Raw genomic sequence first — 21,466 nt, forward strand, 5'->3', positions numbered from 1 at the left:
GATTGCACATATAAATGATACCATATGGTATTTGTCTTTCTTAAAGATCCACTCTTGAGTAAATATGCGAGTGCAGCTCTTCTCTGTTGTCTAATTAGGGCAGATTCCCACACCCTGACATTCAGTTAATCAGAAGAAAGAGTTAACATTTTTTTTTTCCAGTTAAAGAATCTAGTCAGGAGATATGTCTTAATTATAGAAGACTCCCCAGGGATGTGGGCTGAGCTAATATTTTTCTCAGAATTCAATTACTGGTACCTTGCTATACAGAGTTTAGCGGACAGCCTCTGGCCCTAATAATTTTAGCCAGGAAAATTTTTAAAGCTGGTATTTGCATTCTGTGAGCATTTAACAATCTCAATAAAGCATTCCTAAAATGTTTAAATTTAAATAGTTTAGCTAACTGGTAGATACTTCAATGTAATCTTATTAGAGAAGAGAATATATACCCAAGGTAACTGGTATATGGTTGTACTATATGGAGTTGTTTGACAAAATCCAGTTAAATGTTAGATGACATATGCCAAAGATGATGATTTTGGTTTGGGTGAGTTGATTCTAAGTACTTCTTTTTCGCAATAAATGGAGAATAAGATTAATTATCCCATTTGGCCATTTCTAGCTGATGTTAATAAAGCCATGTCATTAGCGCTGGTTTTCCTTTATAGCAGGGACTATGCATCCGGTTGGTCCAGAAGTAAGATCAGCTATTAAGGCTCAAGTTAAAGAGATAGAGGACCAAATGATATATAAAACTACAATAAAACCTACTGTAGAAGGCTTCTTTGAGAAAAATGAGGTAAACTACATTGAGGGCACTTGCATAGTAGACAATAAATATTTCTTCCCTTCGAAGGGTGAAGGGGAATAGATTTATAGACTTCCATTAATGAAATAAAGTTAAGTGTGACAAGAACAGCAGCCCAGTGCCCAAGGACACACTGTAGTACATTACAGGCCAAACATGGGGGGGTTGACCAATCACATAACGTCAGAGATTGTAAATGTAGAACCATAGGGAGATGCTGGAGGCTGCTACCTGATTGGACACTTTCCTTTGGCGTCTGAAAATAGCCATGTTGGTACAAGTGGAGGAGCCAAGCCTTCAGGTCCAGGCCTGCAGCCGCCCAAGTGTGAGCACCCAAGTGTGATGCAACATGGTGATGTGCAAATCAGACACCTAGAATCTCCCGGTGTCAGGGAGAAATATTGGATCATTGGTCACAGTGACTAGCCTTGCATGATGCCCGGCCAGATGCGTGGATAAGGACCCATCCCTGTGATCCATCCAGGGCCTGGAGGAGAGACTACAGGCCACCTCAGAAATGGGACTGGACCTGATGGAAATGGATTTGGAGTCCCAGATGACAACGTAGGTAGGGTAAGTCTGTGACTTTTTGCCCTATGCTTTTTACTATCTCTAAGATTGATCTCCAGGGAAGCAAGGATTGACCAAAAAAAAAAAAGCACAAATGACTCCAGATCATTAAAACAAAACAAAACACAAAAAAACCCATCAACAACAAAAATACTCAAACCAGGTTTCCAAAGTATAGATTTCTGATCCTTAGAATCTCAGGGAAAGAACAGAAGTGCTGTGTTGATTTCTAAATAACTTTATCTTAAGATAACGAACCTCAGAGTTCCCACTGTGGCTCAGCAGTTTGAGAACCCAACTAGTATCCACGAGGATGCAGGTTTGATCCCTGGCCTTGCTCATATGGGTTAAGGATCCTATGTCGCCCCAAACTGTGCTGTAGGTCACAGATGCAGCTCGGATCCCACGTTGCTGTGGCTGTGGTGCAGGCCGGCAGCTGCAGCTCCAATTCGACCCCTAGCCTGGGAACTTCCGTATGCAGTGGGTGCAGCCCTAAAAAGAAAAGGAAAAAAGATAACCAACCTTTAGTCTCAGGTAGGTTGGCATAACTTGTATGGATTCCTTCCTTGCTGTTTTTCACCTCCATCTTATCCAGGCATCTTTTCATTTCTCCTGTAGCAGAAAGTGGGTTAAGTGGGCTTGCTAGCCTTCTTCAGAAAATGCAGATTCCTAGCTCAATTTTCCTAGATTGCCTGGTCCAGTGATTCTTAAACTGTGGCCTGAGAATTATAAGCATCATCATCACCTGAGGTGTTTATTGTAGAGTCATTGACCCCAGGCCCACTAGAGTAGACTCTCTAGAGGGAGAGAGTCTGGACTCTGCAGCTCACAAGCTCTTTTCCCCACTATGTTTTTCGACTCATCTCTTCAGTGTCTTCTTGGCAGCTTACATGACTTATCTGGGAGACATGCCTGGCTTCTAATGAGGTTGAAGACAGGTAGTAATCTTTAAAGAAGGATCTAGCATATCATGATGCAGCTAATCCCTTTGGCTCATTCAGTGTCATCCCCTCTCCCCTATGTCCTTTATTTATTTATTTGTTTATTTATTTTAGGGCTGTACCTGTGGCATATGGAGGTTCCCAGGCTAAGGAGCTGCAGCTGCCAGCCTACGCCACAGCCACAGCAGCCTGGGATCCAAGCTGCATCTGCAAACTACACCACAGCTCTCGGCAATGCCAGATCCTTAACCCACTGAGTGAAGTCAGGGATCGAACCCACATCCTCATGGATCCTAGTCGGGTTTGTTAACTGCTGAACCACGAAGGGAACTCCTCCCCCATGTCCTTTAATACCCACAGATAAGCAATCTCATAAATATCCATCACCACTCCCAGGATGGTAATTGCTTAATCACACAGGGCAGATCACAGACCATCTTAAAAACGCCTCACACATACTGAGCTCTTATCATATTCCATGCACTGTTCTAAGTCCTTTAGGTATATTTATTTGTTTAATGACCACCTTTTGTTTTCGTTTGATAGTACAGCCCTGTGAGGTAAGTACTGTTTTATAGTTCTCATTCTACAGTTGAGGAAACTGAGGTCCAGAGAGGTTAATAACTTGCCCAGAGTTGCCGATGCACCTAGGCGGTCTGACCGCAGGGTCTCATGCCTCTGACCACTGTTTTCTACTGCCACATGCACTCAAAGTTCATGTGCTGTACTTACACCCCTAGTGGAGGAGGATGAGTGTGGGGATGCTTGCGGGGATGTTTTCTCACGGGGAAGCCATTCCAGGATGCCATATATCCAGCATGTTAACTATCATTTGAGGGGCACTGGCCATCTCCCAACTTTTCATTTCGTTATTGTATGTTTGGGAGAAAGGCTGGCACATAAAACTCCTATTCTGTTTTGGCATGAACATAACATTAGGCTGACTGTGCCCTTGCCACACCGTCTTCTTTTATTTTTACTTACTTATTTATTTATTTATTTATCTTTTTAGGCATATGGCGGTTCCCAGGCTAGGGGTCCAATGGGAGCTATAGTCCCGGCCTACGCCACAGCCACAGCAACGTGGGATCCCAGCTTCGCCTGTGACCTACACCACAGCTCACAGCAACACCAGATCCTTAACCCACTGAGCGAGGCCTCATGGATGCTGGCTGGGGTTGTTAACCCTTGAGCCACAACGCGAACTCTGATACACTGTTGTCTTTGATTTGGAAGCTGTCAGCTTTTCCACTGTTAGGTACACGCTTAGACATAATTTCATATTCTAGGAAACATTCATTAAGGGCTCGGGATCATATGAGAAACGCTCTAGGCCAGTGATTGTCAGATTTAGATGCTAATAGGGAGTTCCTACTGTGGCTCCGTGGTAATGAACCTGACTAGTATCCATGAGGACGCAGATTTAATCCCTGGTCTCGCTCAGTGGGTTAAGGACCCATCATTGCCATGAGCTGTGGTGAAGATCTCAGATGTGGCTCAGGTCCCAGGTTGCTGTGGCTGTGGCATAGGCCGGCACCTGCAGCTCCAATTCAACCCCTAGCCTGGGAACTTCCATATGCTACAGGTGTGACCCTAAAAAGCAAAAAAAGAAAAAAAAATAGAAGCTAATATTATAACCACCTGGGAAGCTTTTAAAAATCCAGTTGCCCAGGTCATAAACTGTGACCTAATTCCCTAGATCATTACGGCAGATTCTCTGGTGGCAAGACCCAGGCCTGTATTTCTAAAGCTCCTTAGTCGGTTACAGTGGACAGCCATGTGTCTCACAGTGGAGGCCAGGGAACCACTGTTCTAGGCTGAGTGATAGCTTTGAAAAGACTACTGTTGTCTCTGACTGGAGGTGTGTTTTTTTCTGACCACAGTGTCCCTTGCTTCCTCCTCAGCTCACGTCACAGCGGTTTCTGTTTGAATGGTGGGAGCATACCAGACTTGCTCCCTACGCCCTGGAGTCTAGCAATGTAGCTACCCCAGGATTAAATAAAGTGATAGCTCTATATTGACCATGCTCTTATTCATTCGAGAAAGCTGCACCGTGATAACAAACATTCTGTTTGTCTTGCAATGTTTTTATTTCTCCCTAGTGGATACTTGGGGACACTACCGTGGAAGTATTTATCTGATCGAAACAGATCAACACCACGTCAAGGAGAAACCAGGTGTCAAGATGTCTGGGAAAGCTGAGGTCCTTACATGTCTTCCCAGGAGCATCAGGAGCTGTAAAAAAAAGGAGAGGCCTCCCAAGCAAACATTTCTGGGGCACATGGCCAGCTGATCTGTGACACCTCTCTTCTGGTAAGTTCACCCAGTGTCACAGGGTGTGAGCAGTTACAGAGCTGCTTTGGCAGATTCCAAGAACCAGAAGTGGCTTTTGAAATGGTTCCTGGAAAGGTCTCTCAAGTTCCTCTCTCCCTTTTTCTCTCTCTTCTCTTTTCAGTGCTTTAGCTCTTACCATCCCTATCTCTAGGTCTCTCTGTGTCTCTCTCTTTTTTAGTTTTAAGCTTTTTTCAGAATACCCATTATGGAGATAGCGCTGATAATGTGATGGGCTCCTTGAAATCAATAATGTTTCCAAAGTGTCTGCCCATCATACTCATAGCTACCTCCTTTTGACTGCCCTTGGAAGCCCAAGGCTTACATGAAGGTAGCTTGGGTCCTGGGAAAATTCTTTCCTTCTTTGCCCCAATCTTTTACCTCCTATACATATTTTTTCTGTTCAAATGATGCATATATCTTTAACTGGGCAAATGAATTAGAGTAGGAAGAGAAAAGCTTTTGAAGCAATTACTTTAAGCCAGTCTTACATTTAAAAAATAAGATGCAAAGAGTTTGGGAAAGGGTAATTAAAAAGAAAATTTAACCATACATCACTAAAAAACAAAACTTTCCAGAAACGAACTATCATTGGTAATTGTTCTTTTGTGTGTTTAGAATATGCTACCCACATGTTAGTTTGTTCTTCCTGTCAACTAGAAAATAATGTCTGTTATCAATTTCTCATTAAATATCAATGGAAAAACTCATGATACATAAGCTCAAGATTCTTTTTACATGAAATTATAGTGTTTTGGGGATTAAAGCCAAATAGCCACAGAGTGGGTGTCCTAGTCATGAAATGAAACAGTGGCTTTTGGAGCTTCAAGGACTACATATCTTTATTATATTTTCTCTTTCTTTGCTTCTCGATTACACACACATGCACACACACACACACACTTTATTTTAGAAGCTATATAACCTCATTATGGAAATGTTGTTAACGAGAGAAAAATAGCCTTCATAATTTCATTACTGTGATAAGAACACTTACTTTTGGGGGTATCCCTAATAGATTTTTTTCTAAACTAGTTACTTTTAAAAATTAGTGTATAGTGTATAAACAAATGTACATTATTTTTTTTTTCCCATATTATACTATGATAAGCATTTTTAGATGTTGTGGCAATAACTTCATAACTCACACATTAAATGCCTATCCATTCTAATTTAGTGGGTGTAGATGCATACAATTTACTTAAATATGCCCCAGTTTTCTAACTTTTCACTATCCTAAGTGGAGTTATGCTTGCCTTTGTGAATAAAATGCCTCCCCCTTTCCCCTGAAATTTTTTACATCATGTATCCAGAATGGATCTCCAGGATGTGACTCTTTTAATTCACTAAGCACGGCCATACAGAGCTGTGGGAGCACTAGTAGACACCATGGAGCCTCCAATAAATGACCCATATTGATCTCTTGTTTGTGATTTGTCTTGGTTTATTTGCTCTTAGAGCTTTGATTCATGACTCCAAGAAGCAATTTTGGAAAATCATTTACCCATCAGGTGAGACAATCTGACTATGGCACATAAAAGGTCAAAGTGGAGTAGACCTGAGTCAGAGGGCTCTCAGACATCTGAGCCTGGGATAACTCAGCTACTGCTGCTCTTTCCAGGAGGATAACCCAGATTCTGGGAACGGTGACCACAGGGAGGGAACATGGAGAAGCTGTCACTGTGTCTCCTGGTCATCATTAGCCTCTCTAATGCTTTTGCCCAGACAGGTAGGCACTGCTCCAGATGGTAGCTGGGCTTTGGTATCAAGGTTGCCTGTGCAAAGCCAGGTTAATGGCCGGCATGGGGGAGGGACTGTGGTCTGGGCAAGAGGGCAGTCTGTGGTTCCTCAGTGCAATCTGCGAGAGAATACATCTTGGTGGCCTAACAAGGTTAGAAAAGAGACAACAGGCCCAAAATGGCATCACTTGAGATAAGTGCCCCCATCAGCAAACCAAGACTTAATACCTAATCTAATTGCTGCTTCAGCTTCTCCCAAGAACGTGACCTTTAACCAGTCAATCTGGAATTACTTGGTTAGGATGAGTGAGGTAGTCCACCAGATAAGTCTCTTTCTTTCCTCCATAGAAAGGTGATCTCACCTGAACTAATCTGCCATTTGCTAAAAATTTCTTCTTTCTACCTCTTTCTGCCTATAAAAGACTTTCATTTAGTACAGCTCCTCCAAACTCCTTTCTGTCTGGTAGATGGAAAGCAGCCCGATTCATGAATCATTGGACTAAAAGCCCATTAGATCTTTAGCTTTACTCAGGTGAATTTGACTTAATTTAACAGATTTGTCTGCAGCGATGAAATCCAGAAATGACTTCCAACCCTTTCTGAAACGAGAAAAACGGGAACGCCCATTGTTCGGTTTGAGTTCTATCTTTTTCTCTGGGGTCCAGGGTAAGTTGCTTATATTCTGAGCTCCGCTCTCTGCATCAAGCTCCTGATCTAACTGGCTTGCCAGTCAGTTCCTTACTTGACTGGACATCTCAGCCTTGATACTCCCCAGATTCCACATTGGGAATGACCAATGGCTTGGTCTGGAGTTCTCCATTGTGAGGGACTCCAGTTTGCAGTCCCCATTCTTTGGGGTTTGCTGATTCAGTCTTTTCCCCAACCCTCTAAGTCCACATTGGGAACAGCTGGTGGCTTCTAGCCAGAGTTGTGCTGGGTCCAACTGAAAAAATGGACTGGGTTGGGGATCAGATTGGTCCAACTTAAGCTGGACTGGGCTTAATAAATGAAAGCTATTGCTAATGGGAAATCTTACAAGTTAAAAAAAAGAAGCCACAAAATTGGTAAGCATAGCCCAGACACTTAAAAAGCTCTTGGGGTGTTCACCACCTAATGCTAAGACTCCCTTGTTAGGATAAGTTGGCCATGGAACCCAGGTTAGATAGACACTAGATTACCTGCCAACCTCAAGAAAATTTCCATGCAATGAGGTGTACTACACAATCCACAGCCCAGTGGCACATTTCTCTTAGGTATTACTGACTAGGAGAAACCCAAAGGCTTACTTAAAAAAAAAAAAAGGAATTCTTGAATTCAACAGAGTTGAGCCCAGGAGTTCCTTGGTGGCATGGTGGTTAAGGATCCAGTGTTGCCACTGCTATGCCAAGTTGATCCCTAGCCCAGGAACTTCTGCTTGTCACAGATGTGACCAAAAAGAAAGAATTGGAGTTCCCATGGTGGCACAGCAGAAATGAATCCAACTAGGAACCATGAGCTTGCGGGTTTGATCCCTGACCTCAATCAGTGAGTTAAGGATCTGGTGTTGCCGTGAGCTGTGGTGTAGGTTGCAGACCTGGCTCAGATCCCGAGTTGCTGTGGCTGTGATGTAGGCCAGCAGCTACAGCTCCAATTGGACCCCTAGCCTGGGAACCTTCATATGCTGCAGGTGCAGCCCTAAAAAGCAAACAAACAAACAAACAAAAACCCCAAGAAACAAAGAGTCGAGACACTACCTTCCAGTACACCTGCTTATTTTATGTCTATGAGTGATAGTCCTGGAAGCTGTACATACCTACAAAAATGGCAAAAGTCTTACTGAAAACAATGTAGAATTACAATGGCCATTATAGAGAATGTTCCAATTCGATAAGATTATTTAAGAATCGCACTTGAGGAGTTCCTGTTGTGGTGCAGCGGAAACAAATCCTGCTAGTATCCATGAAGATTCAGGTTCGATCCCTAGCCTTGCTCAGTGGATCAGGGATCCAGCGTTGTCATGAGCTGTGAGCTGTGGTGTGGGTCACAGACGTGGTTCCTGTGGTTGCGGCACAGGCTGGCAGCTATAGCTCTGATTCAGCCCTTAGCCTGGGAATTCCCATGTGCCTTGGGTGTGGCCCTTAAAAAAAGCAAAAAAAAAAAAAAAAAAAAAAGCACTTGAAAGCAAGCACTCTCAAGTCAAACAAGTGGAAAAGAATATCTATTTTAATCAGCATGCAGAAGCCCCCCAAAGCCTCCAAATTCCAAAATAGCTTCCTTTAAAAATGTGCTGCAAAAGACTAATGAAATAAACATAGAAAGTACCTAAAACAAAACTCTAAGACTAATGTGCTTTCCAGTGTTTTCTTATTCCTCCTTTATTGAGTGCTCAGTCTACTAATCCTCCCTCTGAATTGTTTTTACATGACTCTAAACCTAAGTTGCCTTACAGACCCCATGTCTACCTTCCATGGAGGGCCCTATATGGGTCCCTCCCAGAGGTGATGAGATGCTGAGGGGTTTTTCTGGTAAGCTGCTATATTATTCTCTTAAATATCCAAAGAGAAATTAAAATTAAATAAAAATTGGAGTTCCCATTGTGGCTCAGCAGGTTAAGAACCCAACTAGTATCCATGAGGATGGAGGTTCCATCCCTGGCCTTTCTCAGTGGGTTAAGGATCCCACATCATTGCTGTGGCTGTGGCACAGGCCAGCAGCTACCTCTGATTTGACCCCTAGCCTGGAAACTTCCATGTGCTGCAGGTTTGGTCCTAAAAGCAAAAAAAAAAAAAAAAAAAAAAAAAAAAAAAAGAATTTATAAAATTAATGGAAAACCTGGATTCAAGCCAACATATATTAATTGCATGAGACTGAATGAATTAAGAAGGATGATTATAATTTTTTAAGGATTTTTTGGTTGGAAACATTGCTGGTTCCTTAATCATTATTTCACCAGACTTCAGGAAACCTTTTTTCTTAAGCTATTTACAGTTTAAAGCAATTTGGCAACGTATACCTGTGCAAACAAAGATGAAACATTTACTTTTTCTCTCTACCTGATCCCTCCTGAATTTGAAAACTCTTGAATATTCTTTTCATGGCATTATAGTTAGTCATTTACATAAATTCAATAAGAGTCTGTTCTGCTTGTAACAGGACACAATTGGAAATACTGGTTATATTGCAAGGCTTTGACGGAAATGTCATAGTTGAGGGAGATGTGCATAGACTCAGATGTGCCCAGACACTTTTAAGGTACTGATATTAACTTTCTGGAACCAATGAAGCCCCTCAGAAAAATCAGTCTGGTACTTTGCTTTACAAGGTTCCAACAGAGCAGTCTTCAAGAGAGCTTCTATGATCAATCACTATTCTTGCTGTGTTTCTGTAAATAATCAGGCCAAGCTGAATGCAAACAAATTAGTTTTACTGTGGTTATCTTTGTTTTTAAAAAGGGGATATTATATAGAGAAAAATTATATGTGCACCTTTCTAGATGTTAAATTTTAATCCTATTAATTGTCTTTGGAGTTTTGTTATCTATCTGTAAAGTTGGACTGGATCCTGAATTCTTCTATTTTTCTAAAGAATTTGGCTATGACTCTCTAATGAATGATTCCAATTTTCTGCCATTCTGATTTGGAATCACCAAGAACAAAGACTGCCTTGAATCTCTTTGGAAGGTCCTCCTCACTATACAAGTAGCGGCCAAAAGTCAGGGACTTGAACCTTAGGTACACATCTCACAGTAGAAGGCTCCATTTGACTTCTAGTCCTGCGCAGCAGCTGGAGACATCAAAATCAAATAGATGAGGAACAGAACTAGCTGACATTGATATATACTGCTTCCACCCAAGACACTGGATCACTTCACGCTTCAACTAAACACAAAGCCCTCTCTTCTGCTCTCTTTCCTTTATGCTGACATTTGCCTAGAAAGATAACACCATTATCCATATCTCCCTGGCCACTGCTAAGGGGAGTCATTGTTTGGACTGCTATTTGTCATCAAAAACTCTGATGGGTCCATGACACTAGAGTTCATTAACTGTGTCACCTTAGCAGGAGTGGTTTGTGTCCTGACAGGATTCATCTTTGTCTGTGATGATTGTCATTCTCCTTGGGTCTTATAAATGCCTAGATGGCTGGCATATAACCAGGCACTGCCTCTTAGGGTATCTAACTGTGCCCCTAACTGTCCACAAACAAACAAATAGAACTCACTGGTCAACTCCTCTGAATTTACATTGTCAGTTAGAAAGAACCTACCAGGAAACATTCATGATTCAGAATTTGCTTCCTTTGGCAGGTCTGGACTTCCATGGCTGGGAATGAATACAAAGGAGGCTATAATCAGAAACCACTCCCTAACTCTTGAAAATATTGCAGAATTCACTGCTAAAGCAGTAGCTGTCCAACAAAAATCCTTAGACTCTCTGGCCAAAGTTGTTCTTGCAATAGGATAACCCTTGATTGTCTCTTAGCTGAGGAAGGAGGTGTCTGTACGCTAGGCAATGCCGTCTCATGCCCTTGGATTCATACATTTGGTGGAGTTGAGACTCAGCTACAAAAATCACTGAGCAAGCCATTTTGCTTAAAAAGGTGACCATTTCAATGGAGTCTTTTTTTTAACTTTTTTTTTTTTTTGTCTTTTTAGGGCTGCACTTATGACATACAGAGGTTCCCATGATAGGGGGTCTAATCAGAGCTACAGCTGCTGGCCTACACCATAGCCACAGCAATGCCAGATCCTTAACCCACTGAGCGAGGCCAGGGATCGAATCCGCAAGCTCATGGTTCCTAGTTGCCAGGATGGGAACTCCTCTTTAACTTGTTAGATTTCGATTGCTTTGAATCTTGGGGACCAGACCTCCAATGTGCTCTGCAAACATTTGGAATAATCCTGCTTGTGATAGTCATAGTCATCTTCCTAGCATGCTGTATTCTCTCACATGCTCTATTTATTTTATTTATTTTTCCTTTTTTAGGGCTGAACTCGAAGCATGTGGATGTTCCCAGGCTAGGGATCGAATCAGAGCTACAGCTGCCAGCCTACTGGCCTACACCACAGCCACAGCAATGCAGGATCTGAACCATGTCTGGGACCCATGCCACAGCTCATGGCACCACCGGACCCTTAACCCACTGAGTGAGGCCAGGGATTGAACCTGCATCCTCACGGATACAAGTCAAGTTCGTTAACTGCTGAGCCACGAAGGGAACTCCCTCTCACAAGCTTTAAATGCATATTTCACAGCTGCTAATCACCAAGAAAATGATCTCCCTACATTAGGAAAGGAATGAAGAAAATGATCAAATAAAAAAATTTGAAACTCTGAATGCCACAGTGATTCACTGAGAAAACATCATGACCTGTGAATATTACACAGGATCAGTCAAAGATACAAGAACTACAGAGCAGTAGCTATCAAGTGGGGCCAATGCCTTAAATTTTGAACACATCTCTCAAGTTGATTAAAAGGGGGGGCACTGCTACTAAAAAAGAGAAAGAGAGAGGGCTAGCCCAAAGTGGAGTCACTTGTGTTTGCCCCACGTCATCAAACCAAGACTTAATATTTAGCCTAATTGCAGTTTCAGCCTCTCCCAGGAATTACCTGGTATTAATTTCTATTAGTCTGGAATTACCTGGCTTCTCTAATGAAGTAATCCACCCAATAAAATCCCTTTCTCTCCCCATAGGACAGTGATCTTGCCTGAAATAACCCACTCTTTGCTGGAAACTTCCTCTTTCCACCCTCCTCTATCTATAAAATCTTTTGCTTTGTCCAGCTCTTCGAAGTCCCTTTGTATCTGCCAGAGGAGATGCCTGATTCATGAATTGTTGAATAAAGACAATTAGATCTTTAAATTTCAGTCGAATTTTGTTTTTTTTTTTAAAACAAAGCTCTGCTGCTGACATTTCCCCTCTCTGTTTTTCATCCTACAGACATGATCGGAAAGGCCTTTGTCTTCCCCAAAGAGTCGGAGAACTCCTATGTGAGTCTGACTGCAAGGCTCACCAAACCACTCACGGCCTTTACTGTGTGCCTGCGTGTCTATACCGACCTGAACCGTGACTATAGCCTCTTCTCTTACGCCACAAAGACACAGTATAACGAGATCCTCCTCTTCAGGGGAAAGACTGCTGTGTACAGTATATCCGTGGGTGGTGCCGATGTCATTTTCAAGCCTCATCAGAGTTCTGAACCCATGCACTTCTGTATGACGTGGGAGTCCACCTCAGGGATTACAGAGCTCTGGGTGGACGGGAAGCCCATGGTGAGGAGAAGTCTGAAGAGGGGCTACTCTCTGGGGACACAGGCAAGCATCATCCTGGGGCAGGAGCAAGATGCATTTGCTGGGGGCTTTGAGAAGAACCAGTGTTTGGTGGGAGACATTGGAGATGTGAACATGTGGGACTATGTGTTGTCACCGGAGGAGATTAACACTGTCTATGCTGGTGGGACCTTCAGTCCTAATGTCCTTAACTGGAGGGCGCTGAGGTATGAAATGAGTGGCGAGGTGTATGTCAAGCCCCAGCTGTGGCCCTGAGGCCTTTTTGTGAATCCCAAAGGTGCCTTCTGGGGTTACACCTTACGTTCCCCTTGTCTCTGGCTCTGATGTTTTACAGTCCAATACACTGGGCTCTTGTTTTTGCCTTCTCCGTTCTCCGCTCTTTTTCCATCAGCACAAGGGGCTGTGCCAAGCAAAGGATCTTATACAGGGCTGCACATTAGAGCTAGCAGGCCACATCCCAGGCCAATTAAATCTGATGGGGGTGTGGGGGGGGACACTCAAGCATCTATGGGTTTTTGATACTGTTGTTGCTGTTTTGCTTGTTTGTTTTGGCCGCACTTGCAGCATGTGGAAGTTCTCAGGCCAAGGATCCAACCCACCCCACAGCAGTGACAAGGCCGGATCCCCCGCCTGCTGCAACACAAGAGAACTCCTCATCCATGTGTTTTTTAAACCTCTCCAAGTGATTCCAATTCCTTCAGCTGAGGTTGCGAGCCAATGCATTTCAATGCATGTTTAAAAGAAAGTGAGGGAGTTCCCATCGTGGCTCAGCCGAAACAAATCTGTCTAGGAACCATGAGGGTGCGGGTTCGATCCCTGGCCTTGCTCAGCGGGTTGAGGATCTGGCATTGCTGTGAGCTGTGGTGTAGGTCACAGAGGCAGCTCAGATCTGGCATTGCTGTGGCTGTGGTGTAGGCCAGCAGCTGTAGTTCCGATTTGACCCCTAGCCTGGGAATGTCCATATGCGGCAAGTGCAGCCCTCAAAGACAAAAGAGCCAGTTCTTTTTCTCCTAGATGACTGCCTGTGTTTAACTGTAGTCCTGCCAACATTTTTATTTCCTTTTATAGGCACATCCACCCCACTTATTGTGTTTTATTGGATTACCTAAAGAATGAAGGAATAGAATTTTTCCAGCATTCTCCCCCCACCATCAAGATGTGGTCATTACATATTAGAATTATCTTTAATTCTTTCAATTTGAATATCCAAAAATCTAAAAGAAATGTGTTTGCTGTTGTTTCTGTTTAATTTGTTCTATTTTTTCTTTGGGGTCACCAATTTTCATTATGTGAATTTTCCATTATTTTTTCTTCTCATTTGTCATCACCCAGATCTCTTTTATCTGTGTCCTTTATCCTTATATTTTGAGTTTCTATTTTTTCAAACCTATCCTTCCTATTAGTGTTCCAGAGGAAGTTTTTTTTTTTCTTTTTTTTGGTGACATGAGACAGATTAACAGAATGGGACACAGAGAGGCTTTGGTCACAGTGGCATCTAAGCCCAGTTGCCTGACTTGTCCTTGCATCTCATTTTTCTTATGGGGCCTCCATTCATACATAATTTAAAATTTTCTCCTGTTAATCTGTCTCATGTCATTTTAATTCTTAGATGAGCCAAAAGAACCTAAAAAGGGTGAAAGGGAAAATTTTTCCTTCCTCAACATCAGCCGTAAGGTTGATGTGGTACTTTTTTTGTTTGTTTGTTTGTTTTTTGAGTGCTATGTCCATTTTTCTGTTCCTGGAGAACCCACAGGGAAGAAATGAAATTGTCCCCTCATGCTTCCTTCAGGGGCATGAAGAGAGAGATAGAAGCTTCTCTCTTGAGAAATTCCATATTTTATGGTCCCCCCACCTGCAAGCAGCAGGAAGAGGAGCTGAGCAGACTTCAGACTTGTTAGAGCAGCAGCAAAGTAGTGGACAACCTCTCAAAGATAGCACACAGGGTCTGCCATTGTCAGGGACAGGGTTATACTGGCAATCAGGGCAAGCTTATCCATGAGTTCCAACTCTTAAAAATTGGGAAGTCCTCCAAGAGCTGGGATATATTTGAAACAAAAGGAATTGAGTCCTGGTGCCTGACATCTTTGGCCTTTGTACTGTGGGTGCCAAGCACTGATGCATGGAACTAGAGCCTCTTCCTCTCAATATGCTTTATTCATGTTCAAGGTCAAAGAGGAGCTGAAACTGACAGCACTTATGACTTGAACCTAGCCAGAACCCAGGTTGGAACTTGAACCCACAGTTTTTAAATTAGAATCACTCACCCAGTGTCTGGACTTACTGAGGTTCAGGTTCTTTGTGCCTCTGAGCAGAAGGAATTCAGCAAGATACAAAGTGATAGTCAAGAAATAGATTTATTAAGACACTTGTGAGAGATGCAAGCAGGCAGGCAAGGAGGCTCTGGCCTGAGGACTAGGTGGGCTACAGTTTTATAATCCAAGGGCAGTGGAGGTGGGAAAAGATTGCCTCTTCCTCTTTCTTCAAGTAGTAGCTCCTCCTTGGTATTTGGTAAGAGAGTATTTGATTCTATAAGTTCAGACTGGGACTGCTATGGTACTTATCAAATCAGCAGAAGGGTGGTCCTTAAACTCCTGCCCTTGGTCTGAACCTGAATGCAGGCCTCATATCACCACCCCCTGCCTCCCACACAATGATCTGAGGCATATCTTGTACCTCCACTAGTCAAGTAAGCCTTCTTCATTCTGATGGCTTTCTCGAGCAATTATTAACTTACAGGGGTCTCCCAGAGCCCCTTAGGTTTCCCTTTGTATCTATGATCCCTTATTGGGACCTTCTACAACTACTTGTGTAACTATTCTACTCCATCCCCATCAGAGCCACTGAAGGTCTTATCTGTACATCTTCATGGCTCATTTTCAGTGTCATATAGGCTCCCCCCTACTTGCCCATGACATTTCAACTAGGCTTTAAGATAGCAGATTACCTGAGCTCAGATCCTAGTTCCATCTCCTAAGGTTGGGTGACCTTGAGCAAGTTACCTAAAATACTGTCTTCAGATTCCCTCATTTCTAAAATGGGGGCATAGGGCCAACTTCACGGGTGCATAGCTGGTGCATAGCGCATGTTACCTACGATGACCTCATCATATTGTCAGCTGGCCCACCATTGGGGATTTCAAAGACTCAGGCTCCAGACCCGAGACCCCGTAGGTTGAAGGGATTCATCACTGAATAGATAGAGAAGAAAGACTCTGACTCTGTGAACCATGTGTCAGCTTGTGGTAGAGAAAAAAAAAGTCGTGGAAATTATCACAAACTTAAGGAACAAGGGAAACACTTAAAAGGTACCTGGAAAGCTTGTGGCTACAGAGAACAAATTTGCTCTGCCGCAGAGTGAAGATGAGAGTGAGAGGGTGAGGAGCCTTCAGAATTTGGCACATGGTCAGAAATGTCTCCCTTGGATTTTTAGGAGAATGTCAGAAAGTCAGGGAGGATGAAATTGACTTAAAAGAACAGTCAGAACAACAGGAAATGGAAAAGGAAAGGAAGATGCTGTGATCTGGTCCGTGTTGGTCCTACGGGGAGTAAGAGGAGCAGCATCAGTGTGGACAGTGGGCTGCAGCATCCCCAGCTCAGCAGCAGGCTCGCTACAAAAGAACAGGGAGAAAGGAGGTGGGATCAAACCTCTGAGGAAAAGAAGGTGGAAAGAAAGGTTTCTGTATCATTGAATAGCCCAGGTCATTTTGGGTCTGGAAACTAAATCTGAAGGAAGGTGGTAGCCCTGGCGGAGCTGGGCTGCAGGTCACCGGAGTCAGCGCTGAACTCCCGTGAGAGCTAGGCTTTGCAAGTTCTAACTGTGCAGCACAAATTCAGAGTCCACAGACTTCTTGCTGGTAGGTCAGGCTCAAAGAGGAAGCTTTTCCACACAAGCTTCCCTATTTCCATTAAGCTGATCTTTTTAAATGTAAATAAGATCAAGTTCCCTCCTAAGGACACACGTGCAAAGGTTTCCCATCGCACTTGCAATAAATTACAACCCTTAACCTGGTCCTCAAGGCTTCCTGACTTCTGCCTCCCCACCCCCATCCCCACACAGCCTCACACATCTCTCCCTCATTCCCTGATTCTGATAGGGATGGAGTAGGATAGTTACCCAGGTAGGTGTGGAAGTTCCAATCTGGGACAATAGATAGAGAGGGAAACCCTAGGGAACTTTGGGAGCTCATTGTAAGCCAATAATTGCTCAAGAAAGCCATCAGAAGGAGGCAGGCTTGCTTGACTAGTGGAGGCCCAGATATGCCTCAGGTCATTGGGTGGAGGATGGGGTGAGGCCTGCATTCAGGCTCAGACCAAGGGCAGGAGTTTAAGGACCACCCTTCTGCTGATTTGATAAGTACCCTGACAGTCCTAGTTTGACCTTATAGGGTCAAATACTCTCTTACCAGATACCAAGGAGGAGCCTATTTCTTGCCTATCACTTTGTCTCTTGCTGAATTCCTTCTGCTCAGAGGCACAAAGAACCTGAACCTCGGTCAGTCCAGACACTGGGTGAGTGATTCTAATTTAAAAACTGTGGCTTCAAGGAGTTCCTATCGTGGCTCAGTGGTTAATGAATCCAACTAGGAACCATGAGGTTGCGGGTTTGATCCCTGGCCTTGCTCAGTGGGTTAAGGATTCGGTGTTGCCGTGAGCTGCGGTGTGAGTTGCAGACGTGGCTTGGATCCCACTTTGCCGTGGCTCTGGCGTAGGCCGGCGGCTACAGCTCTAATTAGACCCCTAGCCTGGGAACCTCCATATGCCTCGGGTGCGGCCCTAGCAAAGGCAAAAAGACAAAAAGCAAAAAAACAAAACAAAACAAAACAAAACAAAACCCCTGTGGGTTCAGTCCCAGTCCGGGTTTTGGCTTGGTTCAAGTCCAGACACATGGGTTTGTGTCCCAACCTGGGTTCTGGCTAGGTTTATGCCATAAGTGCTGTCAGTTGCAATTCTAGCCCTTCTGCTATTTTGTCTGTTCATTTCTTCCATGTACATACATTGAACGCCTGTGATGTGGAGACACGCGTTTGAAATAAGCAGTAAAACCACCGAAACAACCACCACAACACACACCTGGAACTTACAGTGAGTTTAAATATGCTTGGCTTGTTTCCCCGGACTCTGCATTTGCCCTTCCTCCAGACCCTCCTGCGGCTGGTTCTACCTCATTTTGTCTCTGATCAGAAGTCTTCTTAGGGTAGTTCCCACTGTGCCTCAGAGGAAATGAACCCAACTAGTATCCATGAGGATGCAGTTTTGATCCCTGGCCTTGCTCAGTGGGTTAAGGATCCAGTGTTGCCATGAGCTGCAGTGTGGCTGCAGATGCGGCTCAGATCCCGCATTGCTGTGGCTGTGGTGTAGGCCAGCATCTGCAGCTTCAATTCAACCCCTAGCCTGGGAACCTCCATATGCCACGGGTGTGGCCCTTAAAAAAAAAAAAAAAAGAGAGAGAGAGAGAGAGAGAAGGCTTCTTAGAAAGGAACTTACCCAGTCATTTTTATTATCTGTTATTGTTTTCTAGCAAATATCACCATCTGAGAAAAACTTAGAGTGGGGGGAGTTGGATCTTTCTTATTTCCTCCCTAGTGGATTGTAAATTCCATGAGAGCAGAGACATTATTTCCCATTGTATTCCCAGGTTCTAGAATGGTATGGCTCATAGTACTTTGTCCATAAATATTTGATGAATTAATTAATTCTGGAGGAGGCGGCAACAGCGAAGAAATGCTTTGGATGCTGCTGAGGATGAAGAAATACTTAAAAGAGCGAGAAATTGTAAAACCATAATTTTGCTCACAGAATGGCCTGTTATAAATGGCCTGTTCCTTAGAAAAGGGAGGCACCAGCCACAGAGTCTGCACTGGTTTCAGAGTAAGCTTCTGGGAATAAAGCAGGTAGGGAAATGGAAATTTAAAAATTACTAAGAATAAATAGACCAGACAGTAGAAGGATCAGGTAACTTCAGGAGAAATCTGCTGACTGCAGACCACCACAAACCTCTAAATTTTTGAGTCAGAAGTGTTTCCGAAGGCTAATCTCCATAATAAGAGACAGAATACATATTGATGAATTTTCCTCAAGGATCTGGAGAATTTTGTAGCACAGTGAAATTTTATTTATTTGTTCATTTTTGGCCACGTCTGAGGCATGTGGAAGCTCCTAGGTCGGAGAGTGCACACACACCACAGCAGCAACCCAAGCCACAGCAGTGACAACACTGGATCCTTAACCTGCTGTGCCACATGGAAACTCCACAATGAATTTCTTGATAGGTGGGAGATTTCTCCCCAATGTGTGCATGTTTGTATATTTAATGCTTGTGCTGACCTGTTATGCTTAACTTTGGCCGGGTTCTCTTATCAAAGAATAATGAAGGGAAGGAGTCCCCACTGTGGCTCAGTGGATTAAGAATTCGACTGCACCAGCCCGGCTTGCTGTGAAGGCACAGGTTTGATCCCCAGTCCAGCTCAGTGGGTTAAAGGATCCGGTTTTGCCATAGCTGTGGTGTTAAGTCACAGCTGGGGCTTGGATTCAATCCCTGGCTTGGGGAATCCGAGTGTGACCATTAGGGAGCTTGGGGTAAATAGATGCAGAATGTTGCCTTTGGGATAGATCAGTAATGGGATCCTGCTGTGTAGCACTGGGAACACTTGTCTAGTCACTTATGATGGAACATGTAATGTGAGAAAAAAGAATGTATACATGTTTGTGTAACTGGGTCACCATGCTGTACAGTAGAAAAATATATATACATATATAAATAAATGATAAAAAAGACAATCCCCCCCAAAAAAGAAAAAAAAAAAGGTATAATGAAGGAAAGTAGAATATACCACCTCAAAATATACCTCTTTGACATCTTGATTATTTTGAGCTGGCTATTTTTTCTTTTTGGCCTCGACAGTGGCATGCAGAAGTTCCTTGGCCAGAGATTGAACCAAGCTGCAGCAGTGACAGTGCCAGATCCTTAACTCTGCCCAACAAGGGAACTCTGAGTTGGCTATTTTAAAAATAGAGATAGCAGGAATTCCTGTTGTGGCTCAGCAGAAATGAATCTGACTCGTATCCATGAGGTCATAGGTTCGATCCCTGGCCTCACTCAGTGGGTTAAGGATCAAGTATTACCATAAGCTGTGGTGACCCCTAGCCTGGGAACCTCCATATGCTGCAGGTGCGGCCCTAAAAAGACAAAAAGAAAAAAAAAAAGAAGGAAATATCAAACAGGAGAGAAGCTCTGAAAATCGAGAAGTTTCCCTTTTGTAAGAGAGATTTAGATGTCTCCTTGTGTAAGGGTGCTTCCCTCTCAGTACCAGGAAGAGAAGGTTGACTCCAAATCTCTGGAAACCTCTTTTCAATGGAGAAGGCAAGGACGCAAATCTGCGTAACAACTTTATTCTTGTTTATGGTGTTTTCCTGGCCTCTTCCCCACGACTCTCCCCTGCCCCCAACATCTTTCTTTTGTCTTTGGCTGGAGATAGTATTCAAGGAGGTGTCTTGAGCCATTTTGGCTCGTTATTCCATTTTCCTGGATCTCTCCCAAGTATACCTGTTATTTAAACTTTTGATTTTCTCCTGTTAATCTGTCTCAGGTTAATTTAATTCTTAGATCAGCCAGAAGAACCAAGAATAGTAGAGGAAAATTTCTTCCTCCCCAACGACCCTATACCCATCACCCTGGAATACTTCAGAGGGTAATTCATGCAAACAAAGATCACTTACATAACCGCAACACAGCCATCAAAATCGAGAGCTATCAACACATTGCTATTCTCTAATTTACATATCCTATTCAAGTTTCGACTGTCCCAAAGACATCAAGTGTATAGTGTCGACTAAAAGGAAAACACACAAGGCAGAAGTTGTGACTGAGGGAGTTCCCGTTGTGGCTCAGTGGGTTAAGAACCTGACTAGTATCCACGAGGATTTGGGTTCGATTCCTGGCCTTGCTCAGTGGGTTAAAGATCCTGTGTGGCTGTGAGCTGTGAGCTCCTGTGTAGGTCTTGGATGCAGCTCGGATCTGGCATTGCTGTGGCTGCTGAGTAAGCCAGTAGCTGTAGCTCCGTTTCATCCCCTAGCCTGAGAACTTCCATATGCCGTGGGTACAGCCCTAAAAAGACAAAAAAGTGTGACTTAAGTTTTGTTCAGTGACCTTACTGGGAACTATAGCCTAGGAGACAGCCTCTTAGTAGCTCTGAGAAAATGTTCTGAAGAGGTCAGGGAGGAGCCAGCATATATGTGATATTTTGGGGCTAGAAAATACATGTAGTCAAGCATACACCTTGGTAAAAAGATTACAGCTAATCACAAAGCACAGCCATCTCAAGTTCATGGTTTTAGTACTCTTTTATATATGGGAACATGCAAGCATCTGGGTCATTGAATTTTTTTTTTTTTTTTTTTCTGCTTTTTAGAGCCACCCCTGCAGCATATGGAAGTTCCCAGGCTAGGGGTCGAATCGGAGTTACAGCTCCCGGTCTACACCACAGCCACAGCAACGCCAGACCTGAGCTGTGTCTGTGACCTATACCACAGCTCACGGCTACACCAGATCTCCGACCCACTGATCGAGGCCAGGGATTGAACCCACACCGTCATGGATACTAATTGGATTCATTTCCACTGCTCCACAGCAGAAACTCCTGAAATTCTTCCTGAGAGGTACTTCTCACTATCTAAGGGTCTGTTTATCCAAAGCATAGAGATCCTCATCCTGTTTTTTTCCATCCTAAATTGCCTTCAGGGCACACTGTCTGTGGGCATCCACAGTGAATTGCGACTTAGCCCTTTATATACCTGGATGATGAATGA

At 43.6% G+C, this 21,466-nt stretch overlaps 1 protein-coding gene across 1 annotated transcript; it reads left to right on the forward strand.

Moving 5' to 3' along the window:
- CRP (C-reactive protein, pentraxin-related) lies at window positions 6,227–13,886 on the forward strand (the record flags this gene model as incomplete). Its single annotated transcript, NM_213844.2, is given in 2 exon segments — window positions 6,227–6,379; window positions 12,313–13,886. Coding segments are annotated over 2 exon segments (669 nt in total). The 5' UTR covers window positions 6,227–6,315.

The sequence above is a fragment of the Sus scrofa genome, chromosome 4, assembly GCF_000003025.6.
Source record: "Sus scrofa isolate TJ Tabasco breed Duroc chromosome 4, Sscrofa11.1, whole genome shotgun sequence".
NCBI classification, from domain to species: domain Eukaryota; kingdom Metazoa; phylum Chordata; class Mammalia; order Artiodactyla; family Suidae; genus Sus; species Sus scrofa.